Here is a 12076-nt window from a genome sequence, read left to right on the forward strand (position 1 = left end):
CATGGTCCATCTCCGCTGGGAAACTAAGTATCGCGATACTGGTATTGTTCCGGGCCTAATATCCACCCTCTGTGGGTCGGAAACAGGGGAAATGGAAATGAAGCCTGTGACGTGACTTCCACTGTCGGACGTTAATAAGGTAACACTCCATCCTAACTCCTCCTCCACATTTACTGGATTGGTTCAACAGTGCAGACGAGAACCTCCCCCGACAGTTTTTTTCCTTCTCGTCAGGACCTACTACATTAGGTTAGCTAATACCCAACGCCAGAAGCTGAGGAAACATTTTGTGTGTGAATTTGTATATACGTATGTTACGTCGCGGAGCTAAAGGGAAGCTTTTTGAAGAGCCCCTATCTTATGAAAACAACACTTCATTTGGGTACAATTATGTAAGGCGTTGGCAGCCGAGCAGGTTTTAAACTGCTCGGGAATTACTGCACATGTCGCTTTTGCAGAAACATACTGCACAATAGGACTAATTCATATTTTATTTTAACTGCAATGTGATCTTGCAAGTTCCAGCACATAGTTGTGTGAATCAGATAGAAAAATCAAAGTTTGATTCCCCAAGGTTTGATTCCCTAAGGTTTGATTCCCTAAGGTTTGATTCCCTAAGGTTTGATTCCCTAAGGTTTGATTCCCCAACACCAAGATAAAAATGTAAATGCAATAAAAAAAACAATTTTCTGCTCAAAAAGCAAAGCAAGCAACATTACTGTAGCAATGTACCATCCCTCAAAAACAACAACACAGGCACAGTGCAATTAACCTGCAAAACAAAAAGTGACAGTCCAAAAAATGAAAAAAACATTTCTGACCTTATAACGCAGTGTGAGTGTAGAATATGCATGGCGAGAAGAGTTGCTGGCCTCTCAAACAGAGCTGGCAAATTGGAGAGACATCTACTGTACACTGAACCTGCTGCCAGCCATGTTTTAGCTCTGAAAAGACTGGCTCGCTAGCACACACACACACACACACACACACACACACACACACACACACACACACACACACACACACACACACACACACACACACACACACACACACACACACACACACACACACACACACACACTCTCTCTCTTTTCACTCACTCTCTCTCTCACTCTCTCTCTCTCTCTCTCTCTCTGGCTGATCCGTTTCTCTGAATCCCTCCAAGATTTCTCTAAATAATCCCACCTCTCTCTCTCCCTCTAGCCCCGCCCCTGCTCTCTGATTGGACGTGGGACAGCCTCTCCACCTGAGGGTTTGACAACGGGTTTTGGGATGATTGATGGTGGGTTGATATGGCAACTAACAGGTAGGCTCTGACCACAAGGCGGGTTCCATGGGTCTATTTCTGTACTTCAGCAACAGAGCCGAAAGCGCAATGACTTGAAATGAGGGCGACTTACTTAAAGAGATTTAGAAACGTAGCTAATCGTCGACAACCCAACATTTACGAGGCAAAACAGAAATCGTCAATGCTCGAATGCAGAAATATCAAAGAAGTGACATTGATGGACCCCTTTAAACTGACTCAGATATGTCTTTATGAAGTAGCCCTATCACGTGACTCAAGTCTTCAGGGACTGAAATACTAAAAGTAAACAAGTCGTGTACCTTTAATAGAAGCCTGACTTCAATCTATACCCCTCCAGCCTATGCAGGACGTCGGGCCCTACATTTAGGCCCAGTACTACACAGTAGCTTATTGTTCCCAGTGCAATACGCATACTAAAACCAGATTTGCATCGGATTTCAGGTGTGTAAAGTCTTGTTTGCTAGACAGGTTATTTACAAATAATGCCAGTGAAATCAGAGATAGAAATTAGAGCCATGCACACACCTCTCTCTCTCTCTCTTTCTAAGGTCAGTAATTATAATTCTGGCTGTGATCGAGGTCCCTGCCAAAAGTAAATCAAAACAGTGTTTGTCTCACATGTCCAATGAATGCGTAACAAGCTGACAATAGCATACTACAGGCATTGTTGCTTCTCATACTGTTTCATAAGGAAGCTGGGCATATCACAGCCACTGCTATTCATCTTCCATATGACACAAGGAAGTCGTAAAAGCAATATTGATGTCATGAGAGGAAGGGAAAGTCTACTCCACGTTGGTTCAACCAGCGTGTGCCCAGTGAGCAGTGACCGCAGTTGCATGACAGAAACGGCATTGTTTGGTATGGAAATTGAATTAGAGTCACAGAGGCTGGAGAAATTCAAGAAGCTAAAATACAACGTGTACAATGTCGGGAAAGGGAAAATAAATAGCTTGTTTGGACGGATCTCTCATTTGATAGTGAGGCCTGTCGGGTTTCACACGGCAAACCTTATCTGAATAGAGCGGATGAGCGTGAGCGTGCGCACGCCCGTTTGATCACGGATACGGGCACAGCCAGCTGTAAGAGAATAATCCAGCCCGTCTCTGTTCTCTACACCACTTCCATTTCCGCCATCTTATCAGCAATTACAACAGATTTGATAATCCAATTTCAGTGACTTCGTTGCAACAACAACATTGACAACAGTGTTGCCAAATAGCGCTCGGGCAAACCATTGCCGACATAAGTCAAATAAGATCTGGCAGTGCCTTTTTGGCAAGGTTGAGAACACTAAGGACACAAAGAAGCTGCTGCTAAGCCAACTGCTAACATCAGCAACCACAGAACCACAAGACATGATATTACTGTACGCCTCCGTTATTATTCGTGCCTCTGGCAAGTGCAAGAGTAGAAGCGGGAGACTTTCCTGCATCGGCCCTGCATTACTTTGATCTATTCTCACCCGAACAGTGACGTTAAAAGGGACAGTTCAGCAAAGTGGCGTATTCAGATATTTGTTGCCTTACCTGAACGGCAGGAGTGACTGCGATCCACAGTGGCTAGGCTAAGTCATTCCTTGTTCATAGACTGCTTTCAAGGTAAGGAAACAAATGCAGACATCTGTCATTGTATTCAACTATCCCCAGTTTCACTTCAAAAGGTTTGCAAGGACAACACAGTGAAGGGGAGATTTAATCACATCCTCTACAGTATCAAACAGTTCAATCAACTCCGATGTGATTAGCAAACAGTCCAATCAGGATCAAGCTCTTTAATGCCTCCTCGTCTTTAATTAACACAGTGACAGCAGGCTTAATTTAGCCCTGAACCTTCCCTACACACACACACACACACACACACACACACACACACACGCACACACACACACAAGCCCGGCTGCTAATCTACTGACAGGTGTCCATCGCGGCTGAACATTTTTGTCCGGCTTCCTGTGGCTTTCCTTTCATTTGCGCCCTGGTAATATGCCAAAGGGCTCAGCGCCGGGGAATTTGACACAGCATTCCAGGGAGCCGGAGACCCTCTCCGTGGCCCACGTGTCACAACCATGGCACACAACACACGCAAGCGCAACGTAGCATACACACACAAGGGCAAGCACAAGCAAATAAACACCCACACAAGCTCACGGACGCACGCAAACACAGACTTTGATGCACGTACTGTATCCAACCGCTCTCAAACACACATCAGTACGCATAAATAATGTAGACACACATACCACTGTAACAGAACACAAACACCACCACTATCAACCATATAAAACTATAGGCTATGCTACCAGAATGTGGTATCATTCTACCCTAGCCAGGCTGCTCTCTCTCTTCCTCTCATCCTCTCTCTCCCTCCCATCCTCTCCTCTCCTCTCTCACTTCTCTTCTCTCCTCTCTTCTCTCCCTCTCTCTCTCTCTCTCTTCTCTCACCTCTCTCTCTCTCCAATCGCTCCGAGGCAAAGCAGACTGACTGATAGTTCTGCTCTTTGAGCAGGAGGAGGTTGCTCTTTGATAAAAGTCCTCGTTCCACTCTGACACAGCCTGACTGGTTGAGACAGAGGAGCTTCCATTTCACTGATGTTGTGTTCTAATGAATGATGACAAGGGAACGACCTGTGTTTGTGTCTGGTGGACTGGCTCCGAGCAGTGCAGTTAGTAAGTTACACACTCACACGTGTTCAGGGTCGGGAAACCTGGAGGACTAGTTTTTAGGTTTCTTAGAAAACGAGATCACTTTTTTTTGTTGATGTTTCAACTTGCAGGCAGTAGACAAAGAGGAAAGAGAGATAACGAGAGGGAGAGGGAAGAGCGAGAAAGAGAGGGAGAGAGCGAGAAAGAGAGGGAGAGAGGAAAGAGCGAGAAAGAGAGGGAGAGAGGAAAGAGTGAGAAAGAGAGGGAGAGAGGAAAGAGAGAGAAAGAGAGGGAGAGAGGAAAGAGAGAAAAAGAGAGAGAGAGAGAGGAAAGAGAGAGAAAGAGAGAGAGAGAGGGAAGAGCGAGAAAGAGAGGGAGAGAGGGAAGAGCGAGAAAGAGAGGGAGAGGGAAGAGCGAGAAAGAGAGGGAGATAGGAAAGAGCGAGAAAGAGAGGGAGAGGGAAGAGCGAGAAAGAGAGAGGGAAGAGCGAGAAAGAGAGGGAGAGCGGAAAGAGCGAGAGGGAGAGTGGAAAGAGAGAGAAAGAGAGAGAGGGAAGAGCGAGAAAGAGAGGAAGAGCGAGAAAGAGAGGGAGAGAGGAAAGAGCGAGAAAGAGAGGGAGAGAGGGAAGAGCGAGAAAGAGAGGGAGAGAGGAAAGAGCGAGAAAGAGAGGGAGAGAGGGAGAAAGAGAGGGAGAGAGGAAAGAGAGAGAAAGAGAGGGAGAGAGGAAAGAGCGAGAAAGAGAGGAAAGAGAGGGAGAGAGGAAAGAGCAAGAAAGAGAGGAAAGAGCGAGAAAGAGAGGGAGAGAGAGAGGGAGAAAGAGAGGGAGAGAGGAAAGAGAGAGAAAGAGAGGGAGAGGGAGAAAGAGAGGGAGAGAGGAAAGAGAGAGAAAGAGAGGGAGAGAGGAAAGAGCGAGAAAGAGAGGGAGAGAGGAAAGAGCGAGAAAGAGAGGGAGAGAGGGAAGAGCGAGAAAGAGAGGGAGAGAGGAAAGAGCGAGAAAGAGAGGGAGAGAGGAAAGAGTGAGAAAGAGAGGGAGAGAGGAAAGAGAGAGAAAGAGAGGGAGAGAGGAAAGAGAGAAAAAGAGAGAGAGAGAGAGGAAAGAGAGAGAAAGAGAGAGAGAGAGGGAAGAGCGAGAAAGAGAGGGAGAGAGGGAAGAGCGAGAAAGAGAGGGAGAGGGAAGAGCGTGAAAGAGAGGGAGAGAGGAAAGAGCGAGAAAGAGAGGGAGAGGGAAGAGCGAGAAAGAGAGAGGGAAGAGCGAGAAAGAGAGGGAGAGCGGAAAGAGAGAGAAAGAGAGAGAGAGAGAGGAAAGAGAGAGAAAGAGAGAGAGAGAGGGAAGAGCGAGAAAGAGAGGGAGAGAGGGAAGAGCGAGAAAGAGAGGGAGAGAGGGAAGAGCGAGAAAGAGCGGGAGAGAGGAAAGAGCGAGAAAGAGAGGGAGAGAGGGAGAAAGAGAGGGAGAGAGGAAAGAGAGAGAAAGAGAGGGAGAGAGGGAAGAGCGAGAAAGAGAGGGAGAGAGGGAAGAGAGAGAAAGAGAGAGAAAGAGGGAAGAGAGAGAAAGAGAGGGAGAGAGAGAGGGAGAAAGAGAGGGAGAGAGGAAAGAGAGAGAAAGAGAGGGAGAGGGAGAAAGAGAGGGAGAGAGGAAAGAGAGAGAAAGAGAGGGAGAGAGGAAAGAGCGAGAAAGAGAGGGAGAGAGGAAAGAGCGAGAAAGAGAGGGAGAGAGGGAAGAGCGAGAAAGAGAGGGAGAGAGGAAAGAGAGAGAAAGAGAGAGAGAGAGGGAGAAAGAGAGGGAGAGAGGAAAGAGAGAGAAAGAGAGGGAGAGAGGAAAGAGCGAGAAAGAGAGGGAGAGAGGAAAGAGAGAGAAAGAGAGAGAGGGAAGAGCGAGAAAGAGAGAGAGAGGGAAGAGCGAGAAAGAGAGAGGGAAGAGCGAGAAAGAGAGGGAGAGAGGAAAGAGCGAGAAAGAGAGGGAGAGGGAAGAGCGAGAAAGAGAGAGAGAGGGAAGAGCGAGAAAGAGAGAGAAAGAGGGAAGAGAGAGAAAGAGAGGGAGAGCGGAAAGAGCGAGAGGGAGAGTGGAAAGAGAGAGAAAGAGAGAGAGGGAAGAGCGAGAAAGAGAGGAAGAGCGAGAAAGAGAGGGAGAGAGGGAAGAGAAAGAAAGAGAGGGAGAGAGGGAAGAGAGAGAAAGAGAGAGAAAGAGGGAAGAGAGAGAAAGAGAGGGAGAGAGGGAAGAGAGAGAAAGAGAGGGAGAGAGGGAAGAGAGAGAAAGAGAGGGAGAGAGGGAAGAGAGAGAAAGAGAGAGAAAGAGGGAAGAGAGAGAAAGAGAGAGAGAGAGGGAAGAGAGAGAAAGAGAGGGAGAGAGGGAAGAGAGAGAGAAAGAGGGAAGAGAGAGAAAGAGAGGGAGAGAGGGAAGAGATAGAAAGAGAGAGAGAGAGAGGGAAGAGAGAAAAGAGAGAAAAGCACAGCGAGAGAGGGAGCAGAGAGCAGACTTTCAAAACAAAAGGGTAAAACCCAGTAATTCTACACTTTCCCCAGAAGACCCCTAACCCATAAGACCATGTGATGCCTATCCACTGTGTGATGTTAGCGGCAGGGTTATAGCCTGTAGGGTTGAGACCAGGAAGTGGGGGGCAGGACTCACCGTTTCTCTTCTCCCTCTGATAGGTTAGGGTCCTGCTCCTTGGGCATGTGTTCCATTCACCTTAATTCCATCCAACAGCCAATCATGCGAGACTGAGGCGGGCCCCACCCTCGAACGCTCGCTGGTCATTCGCAGGTAGGGGGGTCAGTCAGTGCGACATCACAGGGTCCCGGTCCGGGCGGGCTCTGGCCTCCGGAGCGACCCCCCTGTGCTGACCCTGGGACTGACGAATGGACTGGACCGGACCAGATCTGTCAATGAGAGAATAGGATATATTCAGTTAGCAAGAACTCCATGTAAACAATCAGTTAGCATGAACTCCATATACAGTAAGCGACTTCCATACGTTTGGTTAGTATGACCTCCATGTTTACATTCAGTTAGCTTGGCTAAATGTATACATTCAGTTAGCTTGGCTTAATGTATACATTCCGTTAGCTTAGCTTAACGCGCACATTCCGTTAGCATTAGATGGATAGGTTATTGTCATGGGAGAGAAGCGAGAATAGAACAGAGGGAATATCATTGACTGCCAATCAACAACAGTGGATAGGAATTTGTTTTTAGTGCCAACCATGTTACTCAACAAGGATTCTCGTTCCTTTTTCTCTGTCTCCCTCCTGTACCTAAATAGAGCGGAGTAGAACTAGCATGATTTGAGATGACATGTCCTCGTGTTTCCATAGGGTTCAGACCATAACAGACTTGCCAGAGAGTGGTCGTCCATATGTTGCAATGTCCACATTGTTTATGCAACCTTTCCAAACGCTTCATGTGAGAAGGTCTCACATGTTGGCCTAACATGCATGACCCCTGACTCCTGGCCACACGACGACAGGGCTTTCCAAGAGTTTCTGAGAAACACACATTTACATACACACACACAAGCTACGTATTCAACCTTTTTGACCGCTCCTTCCTCAGCTCTATTCTTCCTCCCCTAATCCCTCGTTCAACACCTTTCTGATCCCAAACAGAGGGATGGAACGATTGCGAGCACGAGATTGTTATCAATAATCGCTAATATAACAGTGACACGGCGTAATTGCCACATAATAGTGTGAGTTGAAATGCTGCGATTTCAACGGAGCAATGGACTACATTGCTTCACCAAGCTTACTGTGTTCTATTTCAAAGCACGTTGACTGCTTTAAAGCCGGATTGTCGTGTCGTTTTTTGATAAGAAAGTGAAACCTATTGTGTCTTTAATGTATTCCGTTTTCCTCCAAGAGTGGCTGAATATTTTCCATCTATATTTCACATGGAAAATCATTTGCTTGTGTATGAATCTTCTTCATTGTAAAATTACAGACAAAAATGATAATTGATTGATTTATTTTTTTATTTTTTATTTTATTTTTTTTTATCCCATTTTCTCCCCAATGTTCGTGGTATCCAATCGCTAGTAATTACTATCTTGTCTCATCGCTACAACTCCCGTACGGGCTCGGGAGAGACGAAGGTTGAAAGCCATGCGTCCTCCGAAGCACAACCCAACCAAGCCGCACTGCTTCTTAACACAGCGCGCCTCCAACCCGGAAGCCAGCCGCACCAATGTGTCGGAGGAAACACCGTGTACCTGGCCCCCTTGGTTAGCGCGCACTGCGCCCGGCCCGCCACAGGAGTCGCTGGAGCGCGATGAGACAAGGATATCCCTACCGGCCAAACCCTCCCTAACCCGGACGACGCTATGCCAATTGTGCGTCGCCCCACGGACCTCCCGGTCGCGGCCGGCTGCGACAGAGCCTGGGCGCGAACCCAGAGACTCTGGTGGCGCAGTTAGCACTGCGATGCAGTGCCCTAGACCACTGCGCCACCCGGGAGGCCCTGATAATTGATTTATTTGACGGTCATGTTAGCATGACGTTTCGACAGTTCCCTCTTCGAGGTCAAAAGCCCAAACCCATGAATCAAGCTGTGTGTACGTAACCCCAGCCTCCGTGTCACACTTAACGATTTACAAGATGTCGACTGATGCACAGGTGTGAGTTTTACTAGCCAACTTCACCATTTACTATGTTTACAAATGTTGAACCGCGGCATTAACAGCCTCTCTCAATCTATTTACAGCTTGAACACGCTACGTGATAAGAGGAACTTGAGACGAATGCATACCAGCCGCACAGCATCATGGGAGAAAAAAGGGAGGGGTGTAGGTTCGAGAAGTGGCGGTCTCCTACAGCGATGTCCTGACCCTGATAGATAACGCTAATAGCTGACCATAATACAGCGGTCTATCTAGCGATTTATTATCAAGGTTATCGTGCAGAGGTGGGATGCAGGACTAACCAGACCCCCGTGGACATGATATGTATTTCATATTCTACAGCGAGTTCAAGGACATTTCAAGGCATTCTAGTCCAACGTACCGTAATGTGATGCAGTGGTTCTTGTAATACTATGGTGGACTGTTAATAAGAACAAATATAAGAGCTCAGCTGGCCTATCACCTCACACGGCATGCGCTGGTTCAGAGCTGCTAACACGAGACACACACACACACACGCTGACAGACACACACACTGAATCCAGCGCAGCACACGTGCACTGCATTGTCATATAGTCTCCTCGACCCTAAACCACAAATGTGAGGACAAATTGTGGCAAAAAGCAGATTAGGACAGTAATGACACACATTCACCAGAAGGACTATCACAGGAAAACCATTGACAGAGCTATCACAGAGCTATCCCTGTGCTGCTGCTGCCTGCAGCCGTTGGAACAATTTGTCCTCGGCAATAAAACAGACAGAAGTTAAAGGGACTCATTGTGTTACAGTCAAATTGAGAAAAACAATGCAACCACGTCTTGAAGTTTAAGAATGATTTAAAATCGGTTAAATCTCCAATACGGTCCAATAGATTAGATTGGATACAGAAATGTTCTTCTGTCTATGTGCGATGTGCCATTTTCACTCTATGCAGGACGTCCATAGTCCGCCCCCCTATCGCTAGCTCATATCTAGTCTCATCAGTGCTGTGGCCTTGCCTGCACCTACTCAGGTATCCATGCGTATGCTGTCTCCCTATAGCCAAGGTCAACCCCATACAGACTATCAAACAGCCCACCCCTACTAAAGCATGTTTTATTATTACATAGGGTTCTTGAGAGAGAGAGAGACAGAGAGACAGAGAGAGAGAGAGAGAGAGAGAGAGAGAGAGAGAGAGAGAGAGAGGGTGGGAGGGAGGGAGGGAGAGGAAGAGAGCGAGAAGGAGAGAGATGATAAGATTATGGTAGTCAAGAAGAAAAGCGAGATGGAGCGCAGGGAGAGGCTTTCAAAAGAAAGAGTACAGCACACAGTAAATCTATACTTTCCTCTGAAAGTGCAGTAAAGGAGAGAGAAGAGAAACAGGAGAGAGTGGGAACAGAGAGAGAGGGAGACTGAGAGGTAAATAGGGAACTTTAATTAGATCACAGTTGGTTGGCCTGAGGAGAGAAAATGAACTTAGTTTTTAGGGCTTACAAACCAATAACAGGAAAAGGGAGAGAAAACACTGAATAATACATTTAAGGTGGAACGGACAGTGTTGTAACTACTTTGCAGTACACTACAGACAGTACAAACAGACAATCATATCAGTCAAAAATATAAAATTCCTAGTTTGTGCTACAAAACCAACTTTATAACTGGTTTAAAAAATAGTTTATGTTTGACGCAAAATTCCATGATGTACTGTAAGGCATTGTTGGCAGAATCGATGTATGCAGTACACTGCATGATTTATATAATTCACCAATACATTTCTTGGTTGTCCAAAACATATTGCTATCGGGTTGTAAATCACAGCTGGCCTGGAACATAAAATGTACAACTGTAACTAAGTCATAACATGGCTAATAGTGGCGCACGTGTCAAATACAAGGCCTGAGAATAAATGAGTCAACAGTTGAGTCACCTACTTTATAAAATGACAGCCTGATGTGCTCTCATCTGTGAATTCAACTTCAATTGCGCTGCTTTCATGCGTCCCGTTTACAGCGCGCAGCAGAGGGAAAGTGTACAGACACAAGCTACAATCCTAGCTCGGCTACTAAAATGTCGCTGTCTGGCTTTGGTTTTTAAAGCTTGACAATGAATAACCAAACAAAACCTGAAACAAAACTCCATCCTATGAGAAACATGTAGGCCTATTACAGCAACATTTGAGCAGTAGTATGGCTGGCTACTCAACTACAAGACATTTTGAGTCCATCATACAGCAATGCGTCATTCAACCGCACCAGTGACCCATGCAGTGCAAATAAAGGCAAATCATGTTTTAACAACCTATAGCTACAATTTTGTTATTTGGAGTTTTTAAATACTTTTTGATTAGGGTTGGAGCATATTATGGACATCTGCAAGCATAGCAGCAAAGGCTGGACACATATTATTTATCTATTCTTTTGTTTTAATATGTTAAAATGCTATACAAAGCATCCTGTGAGCATACAGTGCCTTTGAAAAGTTTTCAGACCATTTGACTTCTTTCACATTTTGTTACCTTACAGCCTTATTCTAAAATGGATTAATTAAAAAAATCCTCGTAAATTTACACACAATACTCCATAATGTCAAAGCGAAAATAGTTTTTTTTAGAAATATTAGCAAATTCATTAAAAATAAAAAACAGAAATACCTTATTTACATAAGTATTCAGACCCTTTGCTATGAAACTCGACATTGAGCTCAGGTGCATCCTGTTTCCATTGATCATCCTTGATGTCCAATCAAATGAATTTACCACAGGTGGACTCCAATCAAGTTGTAGAAACATCTCGATTGGAGTCAACCTGTGGTAAATTCATTTGATTGGACATGATTTGGAAAGGCACACACCTGTCTATATAAGGTCCCACAGTTAACAGTGCATCTCAGAGCAAAAACCAAGCCATGAGGTCAAAGGAATTGTTCGTAGATCGCCTAGACAGGATTGTGTAGAGGCACAACATTTCTGCAGCATTCAAGGTCCCCAATAATTATTAAATGGAAGAAGTTTGGAACCACCAAGACTCTTTCTAAAGCTGGCCGCACAGCCAAACTTTGATTGTCACTCTGACAGAGCTCTAGAGTTCCTCTGTGGAGATGGAAGAAACTTCCAGAAGGATAACCATCTCTGCAGTACTCCATCAAATCAGGCCTTTATGGTAGAGTGGCCAGACGGAAGCCACTGCTCAGTAAAAGGTACATGAAATCCCACTTGGAGTTTGCCAAAAGGCACCTAAAGACTCTCAGACCATGAGAAACAAGATTCTTTGGTCTGATGAAACCAAGATTGAACACTTTGGCATGAATGACAAGTGTCACATCTGGAGGAAACCTGTCACCATCCCTACGGTGAAGCATGGTGGTGGCAGCATCATGCTGTGGGGATGTTTTTCAGTGGCAAGGACTGGGAGACTAGTACTGTTATAATCTCCACCCGGCACAGCCAAAAGAGGACTGGCCATCCTAGGTTCCTGCCTTTTTAGGGAGTTTTTCCTAGCCACTGTTTGTGTGCATTTTTGCGCTTG

At 45.8% G+C, this 12076-nt stretch overlaps 1 protein-coding gene across 1 annotated transcript in view; it reads right to left on the bottom strand.

Annotated features, from left to right (window-relative positions):
• The window catches only part of LOC120046190 (thyroid hormone receptor alpha-like), a 186016-nt gene that overhangs the window by 36896 nt on the left and 137044 nt on the right, over positions 1-12076 (bottom strand). Inside the window, exon 4 of the mRNA XM_038991216.1 lies at positions 6584-6834. Within this exon, the coding sequence (XP_038847144.1) occupies positions 6584-6639 (56 nt within the window). The 5' untranslated portion in view covers positions 6640-6834. The remainder of the gene's footprint in view (positions 1-6583; positions 6835-12076) is intronic.

Source organism: Salvelinus namaycush, chromosome 4 (genome assembly GCF_016432855.1).
Source record: "Salvelinus namaycush isolate Seneca chromosome 4, SaNama_1.0, whole genome shotgun sequence".
NCBI classification, from domain to species: Eukaryota; Metazoa; Chordata; class Actinopteri; order Salmoniformes; family Salmonidae; genus Salvelinus; species Salvelinus namaycush.